The following is a 19,476-nucleotide window of genomic DNA, read 5'->3' as shown; positions in this document are numbered from 1 at the left end:
TACAGTACTCTGGAAAGATATGAGGGATTAATGGGAGCACGAAATGTTCGGGCAAGTATATCTCCCCTTCACTCGGAGGTGGAAGCATTGATTTGGGCAATGGAATGTATGAGGAATTTACGTCAGTTTCAGGTTACATTTGCAACGGATTGTTCTCAGTTGGTGAAGATGGTTTCGGAACCAGAAGAGTGGCCGGCGTTCGCAAGTTATCTGGAGGATATCAGAAGCTTACAAAGTAGTTTCCATAACTCACAGCTCATCTATGTACCAAGGACGGCAAATTCAAGGGCGGATCGTTTAGCACGCAGTGCCAGACAACAATCGTCTTTTGTCATTCACATGGATGCCGAGCTACCAGTTTGGTGTACAGATTCAATATGAGTCTGTATGTTTGATGACAAAAAAAAAAAAAAAAAACTAGCAACAACATTTATTGTATTTGCTCATTTATGTTATTTGGCTTTAAAGCCATGAAGATCAATCATATCTTCTTGAATCCTCTTTTTGCAAAAAAGCTATCATCTCCTTTTATATTCCAACTTCCATTACATGAAAACAAACACAATCAACACACACATCATTATCATTTTTTTTTCAAAAAGAGCCTAACCAATCTATTAAAATTACTTCAACGGTTTGGGAAGATAAAGGTTCAACCTTTAATATTTACTCTGTTTTTTTCGAGTAGAACAACAACTCGTGCAATGGAGGGCTGTGATGAAAGTGACAAAACAAACACAATCAACACACACATCATTATCATTTTTTTTTCAAAAAGAGCCTAACCAATCTATTAAAATTACTTCAACGGTTTGGGAAGATAAAGGTTCAACCTTTAATATTTACTCTGTTTTTTTCGAGTAGAACAACAACTCGTGCAATGGAGGGCTGTGATGAAAGTGACAAATAGCTAAAACTTTTCTCTTTGCATTTATTGAGTCTCTTTTGGACCCGATCCCATTCAACTCATCTTCACAGATGTCTCAACCTCTTTCTCCTCTCTGTCCACTCTTCTCTCTCTCTCTCTCCTCTTCCTTGATCACAAGGTTCTTTGTCTCAACCTCATTTTGTTGAGTCATTCATTAACCCCTCTGGAGAGGAGATTGAGACTAAGTTTATTGCACCGACACAACGTTGAATAGGTTTTTTTATCATAACAATGTCTAGAGACTCTCTGCTCGCTTCTAAACAGTAAAATTTCATTCCTTTTGTTTCAGTTTCTTCTCTTCCTACTCTCTCTGGTTCTTCCTAATTTTGTTCTCACTGATATGTTTTGCAGAGGAAGTTCTTTGTCCAGATTCTTTCAGACCAAAGCAGTTAATCACTCTCAGGTTCAGTTTCCTTATATAACTAAGATGAAATAGTTTCCATTAACTTGCTCCTCAAGCTGCCAACTCAATAAACCTTTATATCCCATTCATTGCTTGAAACTCACTTTCTTATGACTCTGTTTTAAGGGTCTTGATTCTCCCAAGAACACCAAGTTTCACCACCTCTACAAGTTCGAACTCGAGCATGATGTGAGTTTCAGTCACCTCTCTTGTAACCCTATAGAGAAGAAACCTGTAAGAATGATTCAGTCTAAGTCTGGTATGAAACAGGTGAAGCGATTAAAAGATCAACTGCAAAAAGAGACTGCACTGCGCGCTCTATTGCTGAAAGCTTCTGATCAAAGCCACAAGATTGAGCTGTCTCACACTTCTTCCCTTCCACGTAGCGTAATGTTTCCTACAGCTTCTCTTACGTTCTAAAGCTTAAGCAAATGAACCTTGTGATTTGTGAATGTTTCCTCGTTTCCACCAGGTTCAAGAACTTCTCTCCAGTATAGTAACTATGGAAGCTACAGTCTCTATGCTCGAAGAAGAGATCATGTCTCTACACTTCTTGCTGATTCAAGAACGGAACGAGAGAAAACTTGCTGAGTACAACCTCACACATTCTCTCTCTCCACCTGTATGTTAATTAAATGGTGTTGTCTAATCTTTGTGTGCTGCGATTGGCTCTGACTATAAGATTGTTTCCCAGAATGTTACAGATTTGGTTAAGTTTACCAAAAAGAAAGAAACATTACGCCGCAAAGATCTTCACAGAAGCAAAGTGCCTAGGTCTTTGCAAAGTTGTGAGAACGCTAATGAGCTATCCAAGGAGATGATAAGATGCATGAGAAACATATTTGTATCACTCGGAGAGACATCTGCAGGTTCCAAATCCTCTCAACAGATTGTTGCTTTCTCACCTACTCGCAAGAATGCATCATCATCATCAACATGGTGGTCGCCTTCAGAACACTCGCGGATCTCCAAGTGGGTGCAGAGTCCACGAGTCGATATCAAGAAGAACTCAGATGTGTTAGCAACAGAGAGCAGCGTGTTTGATCCGTATAGAGTCCAAGGAAAGCTGAGCTGGGCTGATATAGGAAGCTACAGATCCGCAACTGAAGTGGCTTCCATGTCTGTTGAGGAGAAACGGCTCGGATATGCTTCAGATGAGTTATGGAGATTCAGGTACTACTACTATTAACACAGGGTTTTTTAAGCAGCTTCTGAGAATCTTGACAAGACTCTTATCTGGTGTTTTCATGACAGACACCTTGTAGAAAGACTTGCCAGAGTCAATCCGACAGAGCTAAGCCACAACGAGAAGCTCGCCTTCTGGATCAACATATACAATGCCTTGATCATGCATGTAAATAATGTCTTCCAAATCTCACTGAGGTTTTGATTTCCATATACATATTTACAGTCGATTGTCTGACTCAGGCATACTTGGCTTATGGCGTACCGAAAACCGACTTAAAGTTCTTCTCACTGATGCAAAAGGTTTGGTCCCCAGTCCACACACAAAAACACTACTCGGTTTGGTTCGGTTAGAGGTTAATGTAAGTCTCTGTTCTATCAGGCTGCTTATACAGTTGGTGGGCATTCATACAATGCAGCTACTATTGAATACATGACTCTACAGATGAACCCTCCTCTGCATCGACCTCAGATAGTACTATACTATGCTTAATCTTCTATAGTTTCTGCAATCTTTCACTAACTAATCTTAAACATCATACCTTAAACTGGGAGTTTCAGGCTCTGCTTCTCTCCATTCTCAAGCTGAAAGTATCAGAAGAGCAGGAACAGGCAGGGATAAGTAAACATGAACCTCTAGTGTCTTTCGCTCTCAGCTGCGGAATGCACTCATCGCCAGCGGTAATCCTTCCATATCTATCTGGATTCTGGATCAGATTTCTTCAAGTCTCTCATAGAGAGTAGTACCTGCAGGTGAGGATATACTCAGCGGAGAACGTAGGAGAGGAACTTGAAGACGCTCAGAAAGATTATATCCAGGCGTCAGTAGGAGTGAGCCCCAGGGGGAAGTTGATTGTACCCAAGATGCTTCACTGTTTCGGCAAGAACTTTGTCGACGACAGCAAGGTTGCTCTGTGGATCTCACGGCACTTGCCACCTCGCCAGGCCGCATTTGTTGAGCAGTGTATTCACCGGAGACAACGTTGGGGGTTTCTGGATTCATCTAGTAGCAAATGCGGTGTGATTCCTTTTGATTCACGGTTCCGGTATCTGTTTCTTCCCTAATGATGGAAGCACACACACACACATTGTGTTCCGTTGCTCGGGGTTTAGGGCCTATGGCTATTTAGGTGATTCTAATAAACTAATCAATGAATTAAGAATTGCTAAAAAAGAAATAAGAAAGACGAAATGTTTTCAAGATTGCAAAAAAAAAATTTAATAGTAATCACCGGGGCGGCCGGCATACATTGTATTCAGACAAATAACAAAATGGTATTATTGTGTTCTGTTTGAAAGAGAATAAAGAAGGTAGAGATGAAACTAACTTGGTGTCCTAATAAACTAGGCATTGATAGATGAAATGTCCACTTTCCGAGGCGCTTGGACCACGTTCTTGTTTCCAGGGAAGGACTTGCGGGAGACGTCCACGAGTGCTTTGAAGCTGTAAGGCTCATGCATAGAGAGCTCAGAGAGGACTTTACGGTTAAGCTGGATGTTCTCCTTCATCAGTCCGTGGATAAAGTTACCGTAGTTCACCTGTTTTTCCAAGCTTTAAACCGTTAGCATTCCAACCAAACATGTCATTTCAAAATAGAATTAATCAATGGAACCAAGGCTAGAAGCTAACAGAAGTCATAAAAATGAAAAATTTAAACCACTAAACCTCTAAACCCCTAAATCGTTAAACCTTAAACCCTAAACAACGAGCTCCTGAGAAATAAAGCACTCAATTTTAACAAAACAAAACACTAAAGAAGCTGAACTAGGTTTCACATTACTAACCATAATCATCCTGTAGCTAGAACGAAATCGAATCAAAGGAATCTATCTAGCAGTCAATGGAAGCAATCAGGAGGAACACTTACTCCGTGCTGACGAGAGCCGGCGTTGATACGCTCGATCCAGAGACCTCTCATCTCACGTTTTTTGTTGCGCCTGTCTCTGTAAGAGTACTGAAGAGCTTTCTCCACTCTCTCCCTCGCGATTCTTATGCAGTTCTTCGCTCTTCCCCTGAATCCTTTGGCTAGCTTGAAGATCTCCTTCTTGTTCATCTTTCTCTCTACTCCTCTTCTTCCTGTTCTCCTTCCTCCTTCCCCTGAAACGCCGCCTCTGTGTTTACCTTGTGTTCCGATTCCGGGTCGATCGGATCCGATCCAAGTCAAATCCGATCACAATTAAATAAAGCCCAATACCTATCTTCATTTTTTTGTCAACAGCCCATAAATATCCAATGGGCTTCGCTCCATTATCACCAAACTAAAAAACACGTGTTGCCACGTCATGAAGAGACTTTACACGTGCCACAAGCTTTCACATCCGCTTTATTTTCCCCGGGAAACAGACAAAACAGAAAGAACAGAACTATTAAGTGGCGTTGCTCTGTTCGTGTCGACATCATCACACAGAAAAAAACCTCCAAAGAGAGAGACTTTTTGAAGTGTAAAGTACACAAATGGGAGGAGGAGAACCGATGGATCATCACCAACAACGAATCTCCGCCACGAAACCCGAAGGTGTGGGACAGGGGAAGCTCTACTCTCCTGACCACGCGATCAAAGTCGCCGCGGAAGTCGACGAGAACGTGGGACAGGGGGAACTCTATTCTCCTGACCACGCAATCAAAATCTCCTCCGAGAAGCCTAAGCTTACTAACTCTGAGGAGGAAGAGGAGAGGATGTTGGGGCTGAAGAGTCTCGCGGCGGTTAAGGATAAAGTGTTGGAGAAGCTAGCGGCCGCTGCGGTTCCGTCGGAGTCGCTGGAAAACGCTAAACAGTTTCTGGAAGGTGTGATTAAGGACTTGGCTGGAGCGGCGCAGGGGATGACTAAAGACGCGTTGCACCGGATTAAAACCCATCTCGCTGTTATTCTTCCCTCTCTCTCTCCTGCAGTCACCGGAAAGGTTTAGGTCTTTATAACTTTTTTTTAAAAACTTTTGTTTGTTTTTATCTGTCGGAAACCATGTCGTGCTTCTTCTTCTTCTGTGAGTAGATCGTGGACGATGCGGAGAAGGAAGCCATTAACGGAGAGGAAGAAGATGAGAGAAAGTCAAAAGAGAGCTCGCAAGATGCATCCGCCGGAAAGTTAACTTTCTCAAAGCTTTGACGGATGGATACGACGCAGAGAATCTGAAGTGTCATGTTTGGTTACAGTGAGTGAAGGCTTATCTGGAATGTTATTTATATTATGAATCAAAAATGTCAAGACGTATCTGTAGAAATAAGACGTTTTTTAAATACACAAAGCGATCAAAAAGAACACCAGAAGAAAGAGAGGAAAGTTATGGTAAAGCAGAAACAGAGTGTGTGTGTGTGTATATATACAATCAATGAATCACCAATCAGATCAAGCTACTGAACTAAGTTAAAGAGCCTGGAATCTGACTTCTTCCTTTGTTTGTGACGCGACCAGGGTATAAGTTAGCATCTATGAAAATTCTTCTACTTACTCCAGTGGCACTTCAGCTGAGAAACTCATCAAATCACCACCTTGCTCTCCAAGTTATCATCATCATCATGACTTGTGAAGGCTAAATACGAATCTATCCAAGTTAAACCTCATTGTTTCCTGCTTCTTACGTGTCTCACTAGGTTGTGTTGTTCACTTCTTCATTTGGAGCTCAGAGATATCAGCTTCTTCTATCTTCTTAGCCTTTTAAAGAAGATTCAGATTTCCACTTCTGTTCCTAAATGCGATTAAGTATATACAAAATTAATCAGCAGAAGTCCCCGCGACTTCTGCAGTTCTCTGCCTCATCATCTCCATGACAGCTGCTCTGCGGCGTGAATCCGCTTGCTGCTGTAACCTCCTCAGATGCTCCTTTAGGTCTCTGCATAGACAGATTCACAATGATCAACACAAGCCACAATGACAATTCATTTAAAAAAAAAAAAAGCTTTGCCAAAGTTCTAAATGTCCAAGAGACACAGATGACGCATGAAAGAAAAAACCGTCGCCTCCGTTTAAGAAAAGAGAGATTACCCGCATCGAGGTACAGCACAGTTTGATTCCTTGCAGGCCCGGGCGTGGATTTGTAAGAGATACCACATTTTCCTGCATAGAACACACCCTCCCGAAGCACGTCTCTGGCAACCTAGACCATGTCGGAAAAGACTCTTCACTTTGCGGCAATTAGGATACTGACAATTCGTCGCACGACGGCATAGCGTCGCATGCACCAGAAGATCGAGCATTTTCCTCAGCTGCAAATTTTAAACAATTGAAAAACGTTAGTTCAAATTTCAGAGCAACCAGAAGAAGCCTAAAGCAAGAGAAGAAGGTGCAGACCTGCAAGACTCGCAACTGCCTAGCTTCTTTATTCTGAGCATTTTGGTCAGCTAGTGATGGATGATTTGTCAACTTGTGAGGATGATTAATACATCCCTCTTTACGGTAACAAGTATTGCATACATCGTAGTCAGGGCAAACTTCACAGCGCCAGCCTTGACCAGTTTCAATATCGAGGTGACACACGTTACACGTCGAGACGAAGGCAGGAGCAGTTGGATTGTGAAGATGATAAAGCACCATCATGGAAGAATGTTTTGCCCGCCTCAGTGTATCATACTGATAATGGTTCCCTTGACAAAGACTCAGGAACGCTTGCCTCGTATCGAAAAACTCACTTTCTAGTATCTCATCTCTATCCTTGGTGTCTTCAGGAATACCGGTGATCTCAACCTACAAAACAAATTAAAAAAACACCAAAACCTCAATACATACTAGTAAAGAAAGGAGAAGAGACATATCTCAATTCTCTCGTTGGTTGTATCTCAAACCGCAACTTGTCTCACAAGAAAATGTAACTTACAGGATACAGTGTATGTTTATCCTTTTGATTTACAGGATGCCTTTCTCTGTCATCTCGTTTCTGTTCAGCCTCATAGCACCTAAAAGGAAGAAGAACGTATCAGAGATTGCAGCACTCACACAGGTAAAATCACACGTGTTTACCAATAAGTCTCTTCCAACAAGATAAAAAACCACAAGTTACACAAACCAAGTCCCAATAACAAACACGACGGAAAGAAAACAAAAATAATTAGAGAAAAAGAGAAAGGACAATTCTTACCCATCACATAACTGGAAATCTTTGCATTGGTTGCAGACCCAACGATTTCCAGTAACCATCAGTGTACAGCAATGATTGCAACAATGCTGCAAGTGAACCATGATAAAGTCCTCCTTCATGGGGTGAATGGTCTCACCAAGCTAAAAACATACATAAATAATGTTAAGTAAAACACGAAACTATACCAAAAAAAAACGAATTACTGAAGCTGATATGATTACTTTTTGCATTAGCAGCAGATCTTTGGACATATTCCCAGACAGATCAGACTGTCCACATGCTTTTAGAGCCCTTTTTGTAATAGGTTTCTTGAGTATTCCTTTCTTATTTCCTTTTCTACCATCATCTTCTTGACCCATTTGGTGTATGATATCCTCTGCTGCACCTGGCCAGTAGTCACCATCGAAATACGGGAGCCTAGCTGCCGTAACCTTAGCTCTACATTCACCGGTTTGCAGGAAAAAATGGTCATATAGATTTGTAGTTTCCGCTACAATCCCTTCCTTTGCAGCTTTTCTCAACATTGCCAAGTACCTGCACCAGGAGCACATGGAGGATGTAAATTATTTAGGAAAAAACGGAAAAAACTTATGAAGAAAAACAAAAAAAAAGGCATTTGAACTGACCACTCCCGTAGTTTATCAGATTTTGGCGTTTTCTGAATTTCTGGATGGCAGTATAAGATGTAGTCCTCACCCTTCAGTGGTGGACAAGCCCATATATAGCAGCTCGTGAAACCACGCAGTTTGCAGTATTCCAGGTAACCAATCTGAAAAAAACATCAACGTATATACCCTTGAATCCTCCAGTCAATGTAAAGACCACACCAATCTTGGTTAAAACCAGGACTTACAAGAATTTCTTGGTATACAAAAGTGCGCAGAGCCTCTCCATAAGCAGATTTAATCTCAGGTCTAAAGTACTTCACAGAATCCAGATACGAGAGATAAACACGGCGTTCATTAGGAGACGAACATTCGGATCCAAATTCTTGGACATACATCCCAAACAAGCATACTTCTACGCCTTCGATCTTCTGGAACAATAGAACCACCTGGCAAAATAAAATGTGGAGAGTGAAATGTAGTATTTGAAGGATGAAATCTTGAAAATGTGAGACGTGAAACAAATAAAATAGGGGTATCCGTGGATCATTCTTTACCTTAGACTTGTATGGAAATTCTGTGGGGAAATTATCATTCCTAAAAATTTCAAGAAATCGAGATTTGACTTCCAGCTTCTTGTCAACAGACAAAACAACTCTAACCACAAGGGATTCAGCAGTTGGAACCTGTCAGTGCCAGTTAAAGAAGCAAAACAATGAGTGACCAACCAGTAACTTCAATCTATTGTTTCCAGTGAAGAAGCACTACAGTCATCTAACAGAAGATAGGACTCAAAAATGCAAACCACATGAAACCTTAAACATTGTACAAGTTAACTGCCAGATTACCTCATCATAATTTATCCCTTGAGCCCTGGCTCTCTCGGTCCTTTCCTGTTCCAGTCTTTTAAACAAACGCTGCTCTATATGGTCGCTGAGAATCGTTTTCGGCAGGTCTTTCGCTCCAAGAACAGCATTTTGAAGTAAAGGCTTCCTCTCATTTTGCTCAACCTCGATTATATAGCAATATGGGCAGGTGTACTCAGCTTGCCCCCCATCATCCCTCCGCCCATTAAATAGAGCACATATTTGATGCTGCCAAGCCTCACATTTATCACACTGGACCCACTGCAAAAACACATGGAATGAAATAGACAAGCTCAGAAAAACCAACAAAGCGGGATGCACATGACTATAAAACTCTATGGAGTGGATTGTCTTACCGCTTCTTCAGTCTCTTCATCGTTTCTCTTTTTCTCGAGTCTTGCCTTTGGTACTGAAGTCCCTTCGGCGAGTATAGTGTCTCCTCGGGCTTCATTATAACAGGGAATACAAAAGTAGTGACGAGTTTCACCACCTCCAACAGTATAGTACATTGCGTTTCTTTTGATACGTGCACCACACGGAGTACAATAAATAGGTGCTGGCTCGAATGTAAGCCTCTCCACCGCACATAACTGGCATGAATTTGCACTCATTGAATTTTCCATGGCCTGATTCTTTTCTGCTTTGGCTTTGCTCTGCAGACAAATATAAATTAAATGGAAAGTTATGCATCAGCGATCACATACTTTGAGATAATGTGCAGAGAACTGGTTGCGCCTCTATAATAGCAAGAAATTCATCTTGAACGAATAACAACAATAAATCCAATGCAACGAAGAGTAAATAAAAAGATAAATCTGAAAAAAAAAAAACTTATTTTCTCTAACTTTTTTAAGTCAATACACACCTGGCCAACCCACTGACGAAGACCACGAATATGTTCTCTCACTTGTTCGGGAGTGAACAATTCAGTTAAAGCAACACCCGTTATCTTTGGTTTTCCATATTTTGATGCATCCTCAAGAGACTTCACCAAATCTTCTTTATTCAGCTCTTGCTTCATTCTTATGTTATCTTGCTTTGTCGAGACACCAGATAAATCATGACTAGGCTTGGGAACATTTTCACAAGCGTCATGTTTAATCTCTCCTGCTTGAACAGAATTATCAGAAACTTCTTCTTTCACTTCCAACTTCCCTGACTTCAATGCCACATGTGCATCGCTGTGCCTATGATCCTTTCTGTCAGCATCCTGAGATAATTCTGTCTCTGTTTTGGAAACAACGGAGCTTTTACAACTTTCAGTCTCAGGAACCGCTGGTTGACTAGACGGTTCCACCTTCAACCGTTTTGATGGAGGTTGCAAATTATCTAAAGTATCAGCACAGCCAAGGGTACCAGAAACCGCTCCATCAGTAGCGCATAGGGAATCATTTGATACTACAGCTCCGTTCACTGCGCTGATTTCGTTTTCTAAACGGGTCTGGGCACACGCATTAACTTGTCGCTGACGGAAGGTTCTCACTGCCATACAGACAGGGCACCGAAGATCTTTGCAGTTTTTATAGTGGCTAATCAGTAACTTTGCGTGAGGACACCGAGGATATAAACACTGAGTTTCAACACAACTGTTCATGTGACTCCATAGTTTCCGAACAGTAACACAATTTCGGTCTGTGCACTTCCCTCCTGGCGGGTTACAGGTCCGTGCATGAAGTAAAAACAAGAGCCACCTCTGTTGATTTCGGATCTTGGGATCGGGATTCCCATATCTACGCATCGTTCCAATAGGATTCTGCAGACTATGGGAACTGGATACAGTAGAAGTATGATTCTGAGCAACAACAGACCCTTCGGTCAAATTATTAGGTTGAGCTTCATTCATCGCGGTAGTTCTTTGACGGAAATCCTCCTGAACGTTCTGTTGACTTGACATACCATTGGAATCTGGTTTAACTCCAATAGCAGGGTTGCTAAAACTGTTGACAGAATCAGAACCTATGTTCTGCGGGTGCAGCATTTGCTGAATCTGTCCGCTATTTTGAGGAAGTGACGTGCCTACATCATTCTGACTTGTAACTGAGAGATGCTGAGCGTCTGCATAGCAGCCTTCTCCAGAGTTCTGATATTGATTCTGCAACTGAGAAAGCGGGAGCCGTTCAGATGCTTGCGAGTGCATAGCTTCACTATTGTTCTCCATTCTAGGTTCATACTTAACATTCGTAACCATGTCAAATGCCACCTGAGGTTTCCCGGAATCCTCATTGCTTATTAATTTATGTTGCTGCACGGCCTGCTGGAGAAATTTCTGCTGCTGCAGTTGAATCTGATTAGGCTGTTGCGGAAATTGTTGTTGTGGATGTGACTGCAGATAATGTATGGAAAGAAGATTGGAAGTCCGAAAACTAAAAGTGATAGATGTTTAAATGGAGTGAATTGTTCCTCACCCGAGAAGAGTTAGCTCTGGACACAGACTGTAGACTTGCGGCATTGATATTCTGAGCATTAGTCATCATCCCAACCGATGTTACACCTCCATGCAAATTTCCAGGTCCAAGGGTGTCAGGATTTGTTTTTCTATAACCTTCTCCTGAAATATGAAGAAACATGCTTTTAGTATTCTGACTAGTAAGTACTAGTGATTCACAATCACCAGAGCACAAGGAAGGACCAATGGTACTCTGCTTTCCTGACAGGGGAGAGTTATCAATGGACTGCTGTAAATTTGTTGAAGAATTACCTTTGTCTACACTTTTTTCGTTCACTCGAGCACCACCATTTACAGAGTTATTGGCCACACCACCTGCCTTTGGTTGCATCCCGGGTCTACGGCCAGCAGTCACTTGGTTGGACAGTATGTGACTATTCTGACCACCAGTTTCCTCCCTTTGCTGCTGCTGCTGCTGCTGAGACTGAGGTACCACTGTGGGCTCAGCAGAAAATCCACCACTGTTGTTATTAGTACCATTGTTAACGAACCCAGGTGTAGGAATCATCTGGGTAGTACTTCTTTGAGGACCCATGGATGTCATGTTTCTCGATGAATGTTGGTATCCATTAGACATATTATCTGCAAACAAATTGCTAAGGGGTCAGAAACACATCAGATGAGAAATCTCAGGAATAAGTATTTACGATCACTTAAAACAAACCTCCATGCATGCCACGAGCAGCTAGAACGTTTCCAGTATTCACAGCTGTACTTGTGCTGCTGTTGTTTCCAGCTATTGTAGCATTAGCAGAGGGTCTAACTATCGAGCTAGAATTACCCCCAGCGTGTGATAATCCTGGAGTAGGTATCATCGTTGTTCCAACCGTTGAAGAATTAGCACGTCGCTGATTGTAGTTATTCAGGTGTCTGTTTTTTATTAGGCTTGTAATCCGAGACTCAAGGGTTGACCGGTTCAAGTAATCCTCCTGTAGTATAAATCACAAACAAAAAGGATTTTAAAAAAGGTCATGAGTTAATAAGCTAGAGCCAGATGCAACATGTCCGGAAGCATCAGCCAATCTTGTTGGAATTCCCCAGTAAACCAAACCCCAAATGCTAACTACAAATAAAGTATGTTGTCTTTGTACAGACAGAAAGATTTTGAGATACCTTTGAGGTAGCCATCTTATATAGCCCCTCCTCTAAGCGTCTAGCAACATCCATATACTTTGCCTTCGATGCAGCATCAGCTGGAGATGGTTGCCGTTGCTGTAAAACGTTAAATCTGGAAGATCAAGGAGGCTCAGTTAGAAACAGTCCGGCATGGAAAGTAATTATCAAGAAAAACTCAAGGAACAAAAAACTAAAATATCAAGTCTTAAGCAACAACAAAAAAGAAAAGATATACAGTAATGCAGCCGAGACAGTAATCAGCTCTAGCACAAGCACATTAAGATAAAAGTAACTCCAGAATAAGCAAATACAATATAAACGAAACATAGATATACTATAGCCGGAAACACACAAACGGTGTAGAAGATAAGAAGTTGAAGGCTTACACTAGGATTTGCATGTACTGCCTTAGTTTTAAAACATCATGGTCCATGGGACCAATACGTGAAGGCCCTGCGCTAGCACCACCACCAGCACCTGAAGCAACAACTAAGTTCTGCATTTGAGAGTTCACATTATTCTGCGGCACTGTCCCTTGGTTTGGAGCCTGCCCAGATAGTTTCCCCGACATGTGAGCCTGAACATTCATCTTATTTCTTAAGAACCTTCGTAGCCTTGTCCTAACTCTTCAGGAGACTGAAAGCTAATTTTCCAGCTCTTAATTATTCTTCAAATGATCTCAGTAAAGCAGCTCTTAACAACACAATACACCTAGCACCGTGCAAACGTCCTGCAAAACAATCTCATTCTCTCATAAAAAGGAACTGGCATTATCAATACAGTTAAACTACAATCAAAGACTATGATGATCAAAGCAAACTAATAAATTAATTTTTTTTAAAAACCCAACCTTTGAAATTGATGGACAAAGAAGCAAACTTGTCAAAGAGACAAAACGTGATTAGAACAGAGCAATAAATCGGTGAAGAGACGATGTCGCACGTGCGAACTCACACAAATTAGAGATCAAATAAGCAACGTAGAGAAAACCCAGAAAGAGATTGCAAAACCTAGAGGGCGAAGATAGAACGAATTATCGACAAATTTTCCCAGAAATCGGAGATTTTTTCGGGAGCTCGCTCGATTTTGGGGATTTTGTAAATTTTCTAGGGATTTCAATTTTGATTTAGCAATCAGTAAATAAACAAAATTCACATAAAATAAGACTTTACCGTATGTTTCTTTTTAAGTCCAAATTCATGCATATCGTTAAGGAACAAAAGTCGAAATATCGAACGGACAAGAAACAAGTGTCGGAGAATTGTTACGTTCCTGTCCGTCCGATTGGGTATTGTGATTTACGAACTTACCCTTGTAGTTTTGCTTTCCTTATCTTTTACAGCTATTTTGTTTCTGTTGTTATACCGACCGAGTAGTGAGAGTAACAAAACCCATTGAAATTTAATAATCATATCCGAAACAAATCAAACCCCGGTTTACCATTGGTACGTACGATACGATCATACAATTATACAAGCAAGCAGCAATGCGGTAATGCAAATGCTGAAGCAATTTGTAACTTATGTGATGATCATCTTATTGCTTGTAACAGAAGTAATGGAAAAAAAAACTTCGGATCATGTTCAGCTGTAAAGGCTCATGAGCTTCAGATTCTCTGCGATCGCTGTCTCCAACTCATCTTCGCTCTCAGAAACCTTCTCTCTTACCTGAGACCAACCAAACATATGAAACGTCACAAAGTTCAGAATGTTGTCTCTTCTAGTTTAGTTAATATCATGAGCAGTTATTATAGGGAGAGGTCTATGATCATGTACCATCGTGGTCTCAGGAGAAACTTCAGGAGCAAGTGTAGTCATCATTCCAGGCGGAGATGAATTAGCATTTTGCTGATTATTCAATTTGCTGCCTCTTATTAAGGTTGCCAAGCGAGAGTCAAGGATCGACTCGTTAAGGTAATCCTCCTGTGGTTATTGAAAGTTATAAAAAAGTCAAAAATAAAAGAAAGGACATGATTCAGTAAGCTTGTAGATCAGAGACACCATAGTACTGTTCGTTTGGTCGCCGCAGGTCCCGGCGTCGGCGTCAGCGTCTGTTCATGCGGCCAACTCTTGTTCGTTTAGTTGACGCAAGTAGCTGCGTCTGACGCCGCGTCTGTGCGTCGATCGCCGAAAAAACCTGTGTCGGCGTCAAAAATTCAGCGTCTGAGGTATGTTTTTACACTTTTACCCTTATTATATTTGATTATTTACAAAAAAACATAACCCTAATTCTCTATTGACGCTGTTTGACGTTTCATTTTGACGCAGCTCTCTCCATCTCTCTCTGTCTCAGCCTCTCCATTGCAGCTCTTCTCACTCTCGAGTCTCGCCATAGCTCTCTTTTCTCAGCCTCTCTCCATCTCTCTCCGTCGATCTCTCTTGTCTCAGCTTCGTCATCGCTCTCCGTAGATCTATCTCGTCTCAGCCTCTCCCTATCGGCGTTCCTCTCAAGTTCAGACCCCTCATGCTCTCACTCTCTCGACGACGCTCAGACCCTCTCAAGCTCTCGACGACCATCTTACGCACTCTCTCAAGGTCATCACTCTCAAGGTCATCACCTCTCTTTGAGCTTCGACCAAACCCATATCGAGCTTTCTCTTCTCCTCCACAGACGACGCCTCTCGAGCTCCCTCGTCTCCTCCACAGACGACGCCGTACAGGTTAAAGTCTTGAGCTTGTTTTTTCATTGTTGTTGTCAGATTCAAATTACATTGGATCGTTGTGTTTTATGCTGCTGTGTGTTAATGATGACTCTCCTGCTTCTTTTAGTTTATACACTTTGGTTAGAGAGACAGCTTGTGCCTTTATTTGGAGTGCACTTTACTTTTGTAATGACACTTTGGTTTGTATGTGCAGTACATTCATGGTTTAGCTGCTAAAGGAGTACATTATATTCATCGCCCTGCTCCTACTCTCCAGGATCTTGGCTTCTTTCTTCTTCCGGTCTGATCTTTTTTCAGCTACATATACAAATACATCAGATGATGAGAATACATGTCTCAACTTGCTTTTTGTTTTACATTGTGTGTAGGAGCTTGGTCAAGAGAGAAGCTACATAAGTGAGACCCTCTTCACTACTGTTTTTCTTTCTTTCTTCCTGGTGAGTCTTGTCACATGTTTTCAGTATATAATAGCTGAAACCTTTACATTCACTGTATCCCTTTTGACTGCAGTGTTAAGCTATTTTTTCTTTCTTATACCTTTGCTAATTTGATGTGCAGGCTTCGTTTCACTTCTGCCATCATACTTAACAAAAGTATCGAATCTAGAGAAAGTGACTGTTAAGGATATAGCCCCTCTTCTTCGTTGGGTATGGCTTTTAGTGATCTGTAGCTTTTCTTATGTTTTTTTTCTGATTTGGAAAGTTGAGCAGCTTCTCCTGGCTCAGCTCTCTCTCTCAAGCTCACACTGTTTCTTGAGACTGATTCTGATGATTTTTAAAGCTGTGTTCTGTCTCAAGCCTCTATACTGTTGCTTGTATATAAGTCATAACCTTCATGTTCTCATTGCTTAATCTTTCTATTTTTTGCAGGTCTCAAGCTCTCCCAAGCTTCTCTCACTCAAGCTCTCCCAAGCTCACTCTGTTTCTGGTAAGTCTTCATATGTACAGCAGTATCAACGTTTCTTGAGAGTCGGAGTTTAATATACTTGCAAGAAATCTGAAACTCTTGGTCTGTTTTTCTTCAGTTCTTGTCAATGAAACTGGCTACTGTAAATCCAAGGATGGAGTTTAATGCTAATCCTGCTTTATCCACAGAGGTAAGCTTGCACTGATACAATGTTGCTTGCTCTTATCACGCAATGGCTTGCTCAGAGCAAAGGCTTCTCAGACACATGCCTAGATACTCAGACACACAGTTTCCCTCGGGTGATGGGTTTGTTCAAGCTGAGGTAGTTGTTAGTAGTTAATGTCAACACTACAGATGAAGCTTGAGCCATAAAAGCTAGGTGTTTGTTATTGTATCTCTCTGTACAGACAGAAACCAAGAAGTGATGTGTACGGAGTGAAACATGTGGCAACTAACGTTTACTATCGTTTTTTCCTTTGTTTGTGTCATCTGTTAATTTTTTATCAATCCCAAAAAGAAACCAAAAATATTTTTATTTTTATTTAGCTTATGATTTATGACATCAAATATTTTTATATTTTTATATTTGACCAAAAATTTATTACCAATTAAACATAATATTTTTATAGATGTAAATATATTTAAACTACATTTTATTTATTTAAAATACAATTTTACAAATTTTTAAAAATAAAATATGAATAAATGAAAATAGTCGCAGCGTCAATCAAACGAACAACCCAAAACAGTGTCATGCGTCTGCGTCTTGCGGCTGCGTCAATTTTCTGCGTCTTCGAAACGAACAACAATCAGCGTCGGCGTCAGCGTCGGCGTCGGCGTCAGCGTCGGCGTCAGCGTCGGCGTCAGCGTCGGCGTCAGCGTCTATGAAACGAACATCAAATAAACGAGTTTGACGCATCCGCTGACGCTGACGCCGACGCTGACGCTAAAACCGGCGGCAACCAAACGAACAGGGCACATATATGTCTTGTCTCAGTCAATCATTGTGGCGCATTACAGACTATCGATTAAGGAGAGTTTTTGAGAATACCCTTGTGTTTGCCGTCTTAAAAAGACCCTCCTCTAGGCGCCTTGCAACATGTAAATACTTAGCCTTTGATGCATCATCGGCTGGACATGGTTGGCGCTTATCTAACTCGCTGAAGCTGGAAAGAATGATAGATTAGTTAGAACCGATACAAACCCTCAAGTGGAATACCCACAGGGAGACAAGGATCCAATAAAGTTATTATCAGGAGTAGAAACACCAATATAATAAGAAAAAAGAGCAGATATGCAGCCAGGAATACAGATCCAATAAAATAATGGAGACATAATAAACTGACAAAGAGAGTTTTGTGAGCTGAAAATTTGGAAGGCTTACACAAGGGTTCGCATGTACTCTCGAACTTTCAAAATATCATGGTCCACCATGGGAACAACACTAGCACAAGCAGATGACGTAACCATCGAACTAGGATTACCCCCAGCGTGTGATAATCCTGTAGTCGTAGGTACCATCGTTCCAACCATAGAAGAATTAGTATGTCCCGGATTGGAGCTTTTCAAGTCTCTGCCGGTTATTATTCTTGCAAGCCGAGACTCAACGGTTGACTCGTTGGCGTATTCCTCCTGTAGTATTAGTTGAAAAACATCACAAAATGAAAGAAAGATTTGTTTTTAAGTGGGGACATGACTCAACAAGCTATAAAGCCAGATGCAACATGTCAAAAAAAAAAGCATCAGCCGGTCTCGTCTTGGAATAATTCACCAGCAAACCAAATCCTAAATGTCCAACTAGGAAACAAAACATTTTTTCCTTTCCTTTTTAAACACACACACAGGAATATTTTGAGATACCTTTGTGTTTGCCATCTTAAACAGCCCCACCTCTAAGCGTCTAGCAACTTCCATATACTTTGCCTTTGATGCAGCATCACCCGGAGATGGTTGTCGTTCCTCTAAAATTTTAAATCTGGAAGATCATCACGGAGGCTCAGTTAAAAACAGTCCGCCATGCAAGTAATTATCAAGAAAAACCTCAAGGAACCAAAACACTAAAAAAAGTCTTACGCAACAACAACAAAAAAGATATTACAGTGATGCAGCCGATCATGATCATGCCCATGATCCCACTTTAAGATAGCACCATAATCAAGATAAACGAAACATAGACATGCTATAGCGGGAAGACACAACCGGTGTAGATGAAATGTTGAAGGCTTACACAAGGACTAGCATGTGCCGTCGGAGTTTTAAAACATCAGGGTCCACCATGGTACCAGCACCAGCTGATGAAGGAACAGCTAAGTTCTGCATTTGAGAGTTTCCGTTATTATTCTGCGGCACTGTCCCTTGGTTTGGAGCCTGGCCAGATAGATGTCCCGACATGTGATCCTGAACATTCATGTTATAATTCTTAAACCTTCGTCGCCTTGTTGTCCTAATGTCCTGCAAGCAAAACAATCTCATGCTTTCATAAAATCGGTAGCGGCATAACTTTGTCTCAATACAGTCGAACGAGAATCATACAAATATGATCATCAAAGCAGACAGCTAAGAGGAGAAATGAGAAAGCAAACTAAATAAAATAAATAACCTAAAACTCTCAGCCTTGAAATTGATGATGCACAAAGAAGCAAATCACAAGTAGGGATTACAATCATCAAATATCCTAAACGCAGTGTAACAGGGCAATCAAGTCGGTGAAGAGTATTAGAGGATAACTATCATTTGTATAGCATAGATATTATTCCCCGTATATTCTCTTCTGTTATGAGTCGATCCCTATAATCACTCAACTACTTGTACTATATATTTTGATATCAATACACATAACTCTTCAAGGGAAACTCAATATCTTACAAAGAGACGATGTTGCACGTGTGAACTCGCACAAAGTAAGATCAAACAAGAAGAGCAGATTAAAAAAAAGACAGACCTAGAAGGCGAAGATAAAACGAATTATAGACCATTTTTTCAGAAATCAGAGAGGATCTAAAATGGTAGAGAGATCAACTCGAAGATTGCTGAATCCGTGTGATGATGATGATAAACGATGATGGTGGTGGTGATGCTAGAGAGAAAGAGAACTTGGAGAAGAAGTTTAATTGTATATAAACTGTTTGTGAACCGGTTTGGTTCTAGTAGACCGAAGTGCATAAATAACATTTACCTTATTGTTATCTTCCCTGTCACAACTCGATTTTGGGGATTTTGTAGCTGTCGATTTTGGAATTAGTAAACAAAAGTCACGTTAAATAACATTTTGCTGTGACTAAGGTTAGA

The 19,476-nt window shown here is 41.0% G+C and overlaps 5 protein-coding genes and 1 long non-coding RNA gene across 11 annotated transcripts; 3 read left to right on the top strand and 3 right to left on the bottom strand.

Moving 5' to 3' along the window:
• The first annotated feature begins 875 nt into the window (after window positions 1-875).
• Window positions 876-3,719, top strand: LOC108822207 (uncharacterized). Of its 2 annotated transcripts, XM_018595235.2 has the most exons (11): window positions 876-1,191; window positions 1,280-1,331; window positions 1,458-1,520; window positions 1,602-1,718; window positions 1,804-1,953; window positions 2,026-2,504; window positions 2,586-2,685; window positions 2,760-2,819; window positions 2,899-2,991; window positions 3,078-3,197; window positions 3,270-3,719. In XM_018595235.2, the coding sequence occupies exons 1-11, from the start codon at window positions 1,160-1,162 to the stop codon at window positions 3,579-3,581; spliced, it is 1,578 nt and encodes a 525-aa protein (XP_018450737.1). In that variant the 5' UTR covers window positions 876-1,159; the 3' UTR covers window positions 3,582-3,719. The 2 variants fall into 2 exon arrangements, with proteins under 2 accessions (XP_018450737.1, XP_018450738.1); XM_018595236.2 differs by lacking the exons at window positions 876-1,191; window positions 1,280-1,331; window positions 1,458-1,520 and having other exon boundaries at window positions 1,596-1,713.
• Window positions 3,718-4,673, bottom strand: LOC108822209 (uncharacterized). Its single transcript, XM_018595238.2, has 2 exons — window positions 4,385-4,673; window positions 3,718-4,055 (listed from the first exon to the last, which is right to left on the bottom strand). The coding sequence occupies exons 1-2, from the start codon at window positions 4,568-4,570 to the stop codon at window positions 3,861-3,863; spliced, it is 381 nt and encodes a 126-aa protein (XP_018450740.1). The 5' UTR covers window positions 4,571-4,673; the 3' UTR covers window positions 3,718-3,860.
• Window positions 4,674-4,900: 227 nt separating this feature from the next.
• LOC108822208 (uncharacterized) lies at window positions 4,901-5,774 on the top strand. The gene is made up of 2 exons (XM_018595237.2): window positions 4,901-5,418; window positions 5,508-5,774. Exons 1-2 carry the CDS (start codon window positions 4,972-4,974, stop codon window positions 5,619-5,621), a joined length of 561 nt encoding a protein of 186 aa, XP_018450739.1. The 5' UTR covers window positions 4,901-4,971; the 3' UTR covers window positions 5,622-5,774.
• LOC108822205 (histone acetyltransferase HAC12) lies at window positions 5,731-13,760 on the bottom strand. Of its 3 annotated transcripts, XM_018595232.2 has the most exons (18): window positions 13,471-13,754; window positions 13,007-13,350; window positions 12,618-12,732; window positions 12,169-12,433; window positions 11,757-12,086; window positions 11,464-11,606; window positions 9,924-11,381; window positions 9,415-9,711; window positions 9,041-9,319; window positions 8,750-8,878; window positions 8,441-8,641; window positions 8,214-8,356; window positions 7,809-8,121; window positions 7,588-7,727; window positions 7,327-7,405; window positions 6,804-7,196; window positions 6,498-6,718; window positions 5,731-6,345 (listed from the first exon to the last, which is right to left on the bottom strand). In XM_018595232.2, the coding sequence occupies exons 2-18, from the start codon at window positions 13,207-13,209 to the stop codon at window positions 6,228-6,230; spliced, it is 4,827 nt and encodes a 1,608-aa protein (XP_018450734.1). In that variant the 5' UTR covers window positions 13,210-13,350; window positions 13,471-13,754; the 3' UTR covers window positions 5,731-6,227. The 3 variants fall into 3 exon arrangements, with proteins under 3 accessions (XP_018450734.1, XP_018450732.1, XP_018450733.1); XM_018595230.2 differs by having other exon boundaries at window positions 11,464-12,086; window positions 13,471-13,760; XM_018595231.2 differs by having other exon boundaries at window positions 11,464-12,086; window positions 13,631-13,729.
• Window positions 13,761-14,010: 250 nt separating this feature from the next.
• Window positions 14,011-19,463, bottom strand: LOC108822747 (histone acetyltransferase HAC12-like). Of its 3 annotated transcripts, none has more exons than XM_056992236.1 (7): window positions 19,161-19,463; window positions 18,416-18,639; window positions 18,049-18,163; window positions 17,573-17,820; window positions 17,240-17,354; window positions 14,396-14,542; window positions 14,011-14,287 (listed from the first exon to the last, which is right to left on the bottom strand). In XM_056992236.1, the coding sequence occupies exons 1-7, from the start codon at window positions 19,161-19,163 to the stop codon at window positions 14,204-14,206; spliced, it is 936 nt and encodes a 311-aa protein (XP_056848216.1). In that variant the 5' UTR covers window positions 19,164-19,463; the 3' UTR covers window positions 14,011-14,203. The 3 variants fall into 3 exon arrangements, with proteins under 3 accessions (XP_056848216.1, XP_056848217.1, XP_018451408.1); XM_056992237.1 differs by having other exon boundaries at window positions 14,035-14,287; window positions 19,130-19,461; XM_018595906.2 differs by lacking the exon at window positions 19,161-19,463 and adding an exon at window positions 18,788-19,116 and having other exon boundaries at window positions 14,035-14,287.
• On the top strand, window positions 14,830-16,663 carry LOC108822751 (uncharacterized). Its single transcript, XR_001944913.2, has 6 exons — window positions 14,830-15,279; window positions 15,476-15,562; window positions 15,651-15,719; window positions 15,841-15,929; window positions 16,152-16,209; window positions 16,307-16,663. It is a non-coding gene; the product is annotated as an uncharacterized LOC108822751 (long non-coding RNA).
• Window positions 19,464-19,476: the final 13 nt, after the last annotated feature.

This window comes from Raphanus sativus, chromosome 8 (genome assembly GCF_000801105.2).
Source record: "Raphanus sativus cultivar WK10039 chromosome 8, ASM80110v3, whole genome shotgun sequence".
NCBI lineage: Eukaryota > Viridiplantae > Streptophyta > Magnoliopsida > Brassicales > Brassicaceae > Raphanus > Raphanus sativus.
Note: the sequence above shows the minus strand (reverse complement) of the source record. Positions and strands in the feature narration are given on the sequence as shown.

Excerpts from the sequence above, each read along its gene's own strand:
- LOC108822207 (XM_018595235.2), top strand. The coding sequence starts at position 1,160 with ATGTCTAGAGACTCTCTGCTCGCTTCTAAACA. Across the intron at positions 1,954-2,025 it reads CACATTCTCTCTCTCCACCT|AATGTTACAGATTTGGTTAA; the intron begins GTATGTTAATTA and ends ATTGTTTCCCAG. Across the intron at positions 2,505-2,585 it reads GATGAGTTATGGAGATTCAG|ACACCTTGTAGAAAGACTTG; the intron begins GTACTACTACTA and ends TTTTCATGACAG.
- LOC108822205 (XM_018595230.2), bottom strand. The coding sequence starts at position 13,209 with ATGAATGTTCAGGCTCACATGTCGGGGAAACTATCTGGGCAGGCTCCA. Across the intron at positions 8,642-8,749 it reads AATTTCCATACAAGTCTAAG|GTGGTTCTATTGTTCCAGAA; the intron begins GTAAAGAATGAT and ends TTATTTTGCCAG. Across the intron at positions 7,406-7,587 it reads GATTTCCAGTTATGTGATGG|GTGCTATGAGGCTGAACAGA; the intron begins GTAAGAATTGTC and ends TCTTCCTTTTAG.
- LOC108822747 (XM_056992236.1), bottom strand. Across the intron at positions 17,355-17,572 it reads GAGTACATGCGAACCCTTGT|CTTCAGCGAGTTAGATAAGC; the intron begins GTAAGCCTTCCA and ends CATTCTTTCCAG. Across the intron at positions 14,288-14,395 it reads TTTCTCCTGAGACCACGATG|GTAAGAGAGAAGGTTTCTGA; the intron begins GTACATGATCAT and ends GGTTGGTCTCAG.
- LOC108822208 (XM_018595237.2), top strand. The coding sequence starts at position 4,972 with ATGGGAGGAGGAGAACCGATGGATCATCACCAACAACGAATCTCCGCC. Across the intron at positions 5,419-5,507 it reads CTCCTGCAGTCACCGGAAAG|ATCGTGGACGATGCGGAGAA; the intron begins GTTTAGGTCTTT and ends TTCTGTGAGTAG.
- LOC108822209 (XM_018595238.2), bottom strand. The coding sequence starts at position 4,570 with ATGAACAAGAAGGAGATCTTCAAGCTAGCCAAAGGATTCAGGGGAAGA. Across the intron at positions 4,056-4,384 it reads CCGGCTCTCGTCAGCACGGA|GTGAACTACGGTAACTTTAT; the intron begins GTAAGTGTTCCT and ends TTGGAAAAACAG.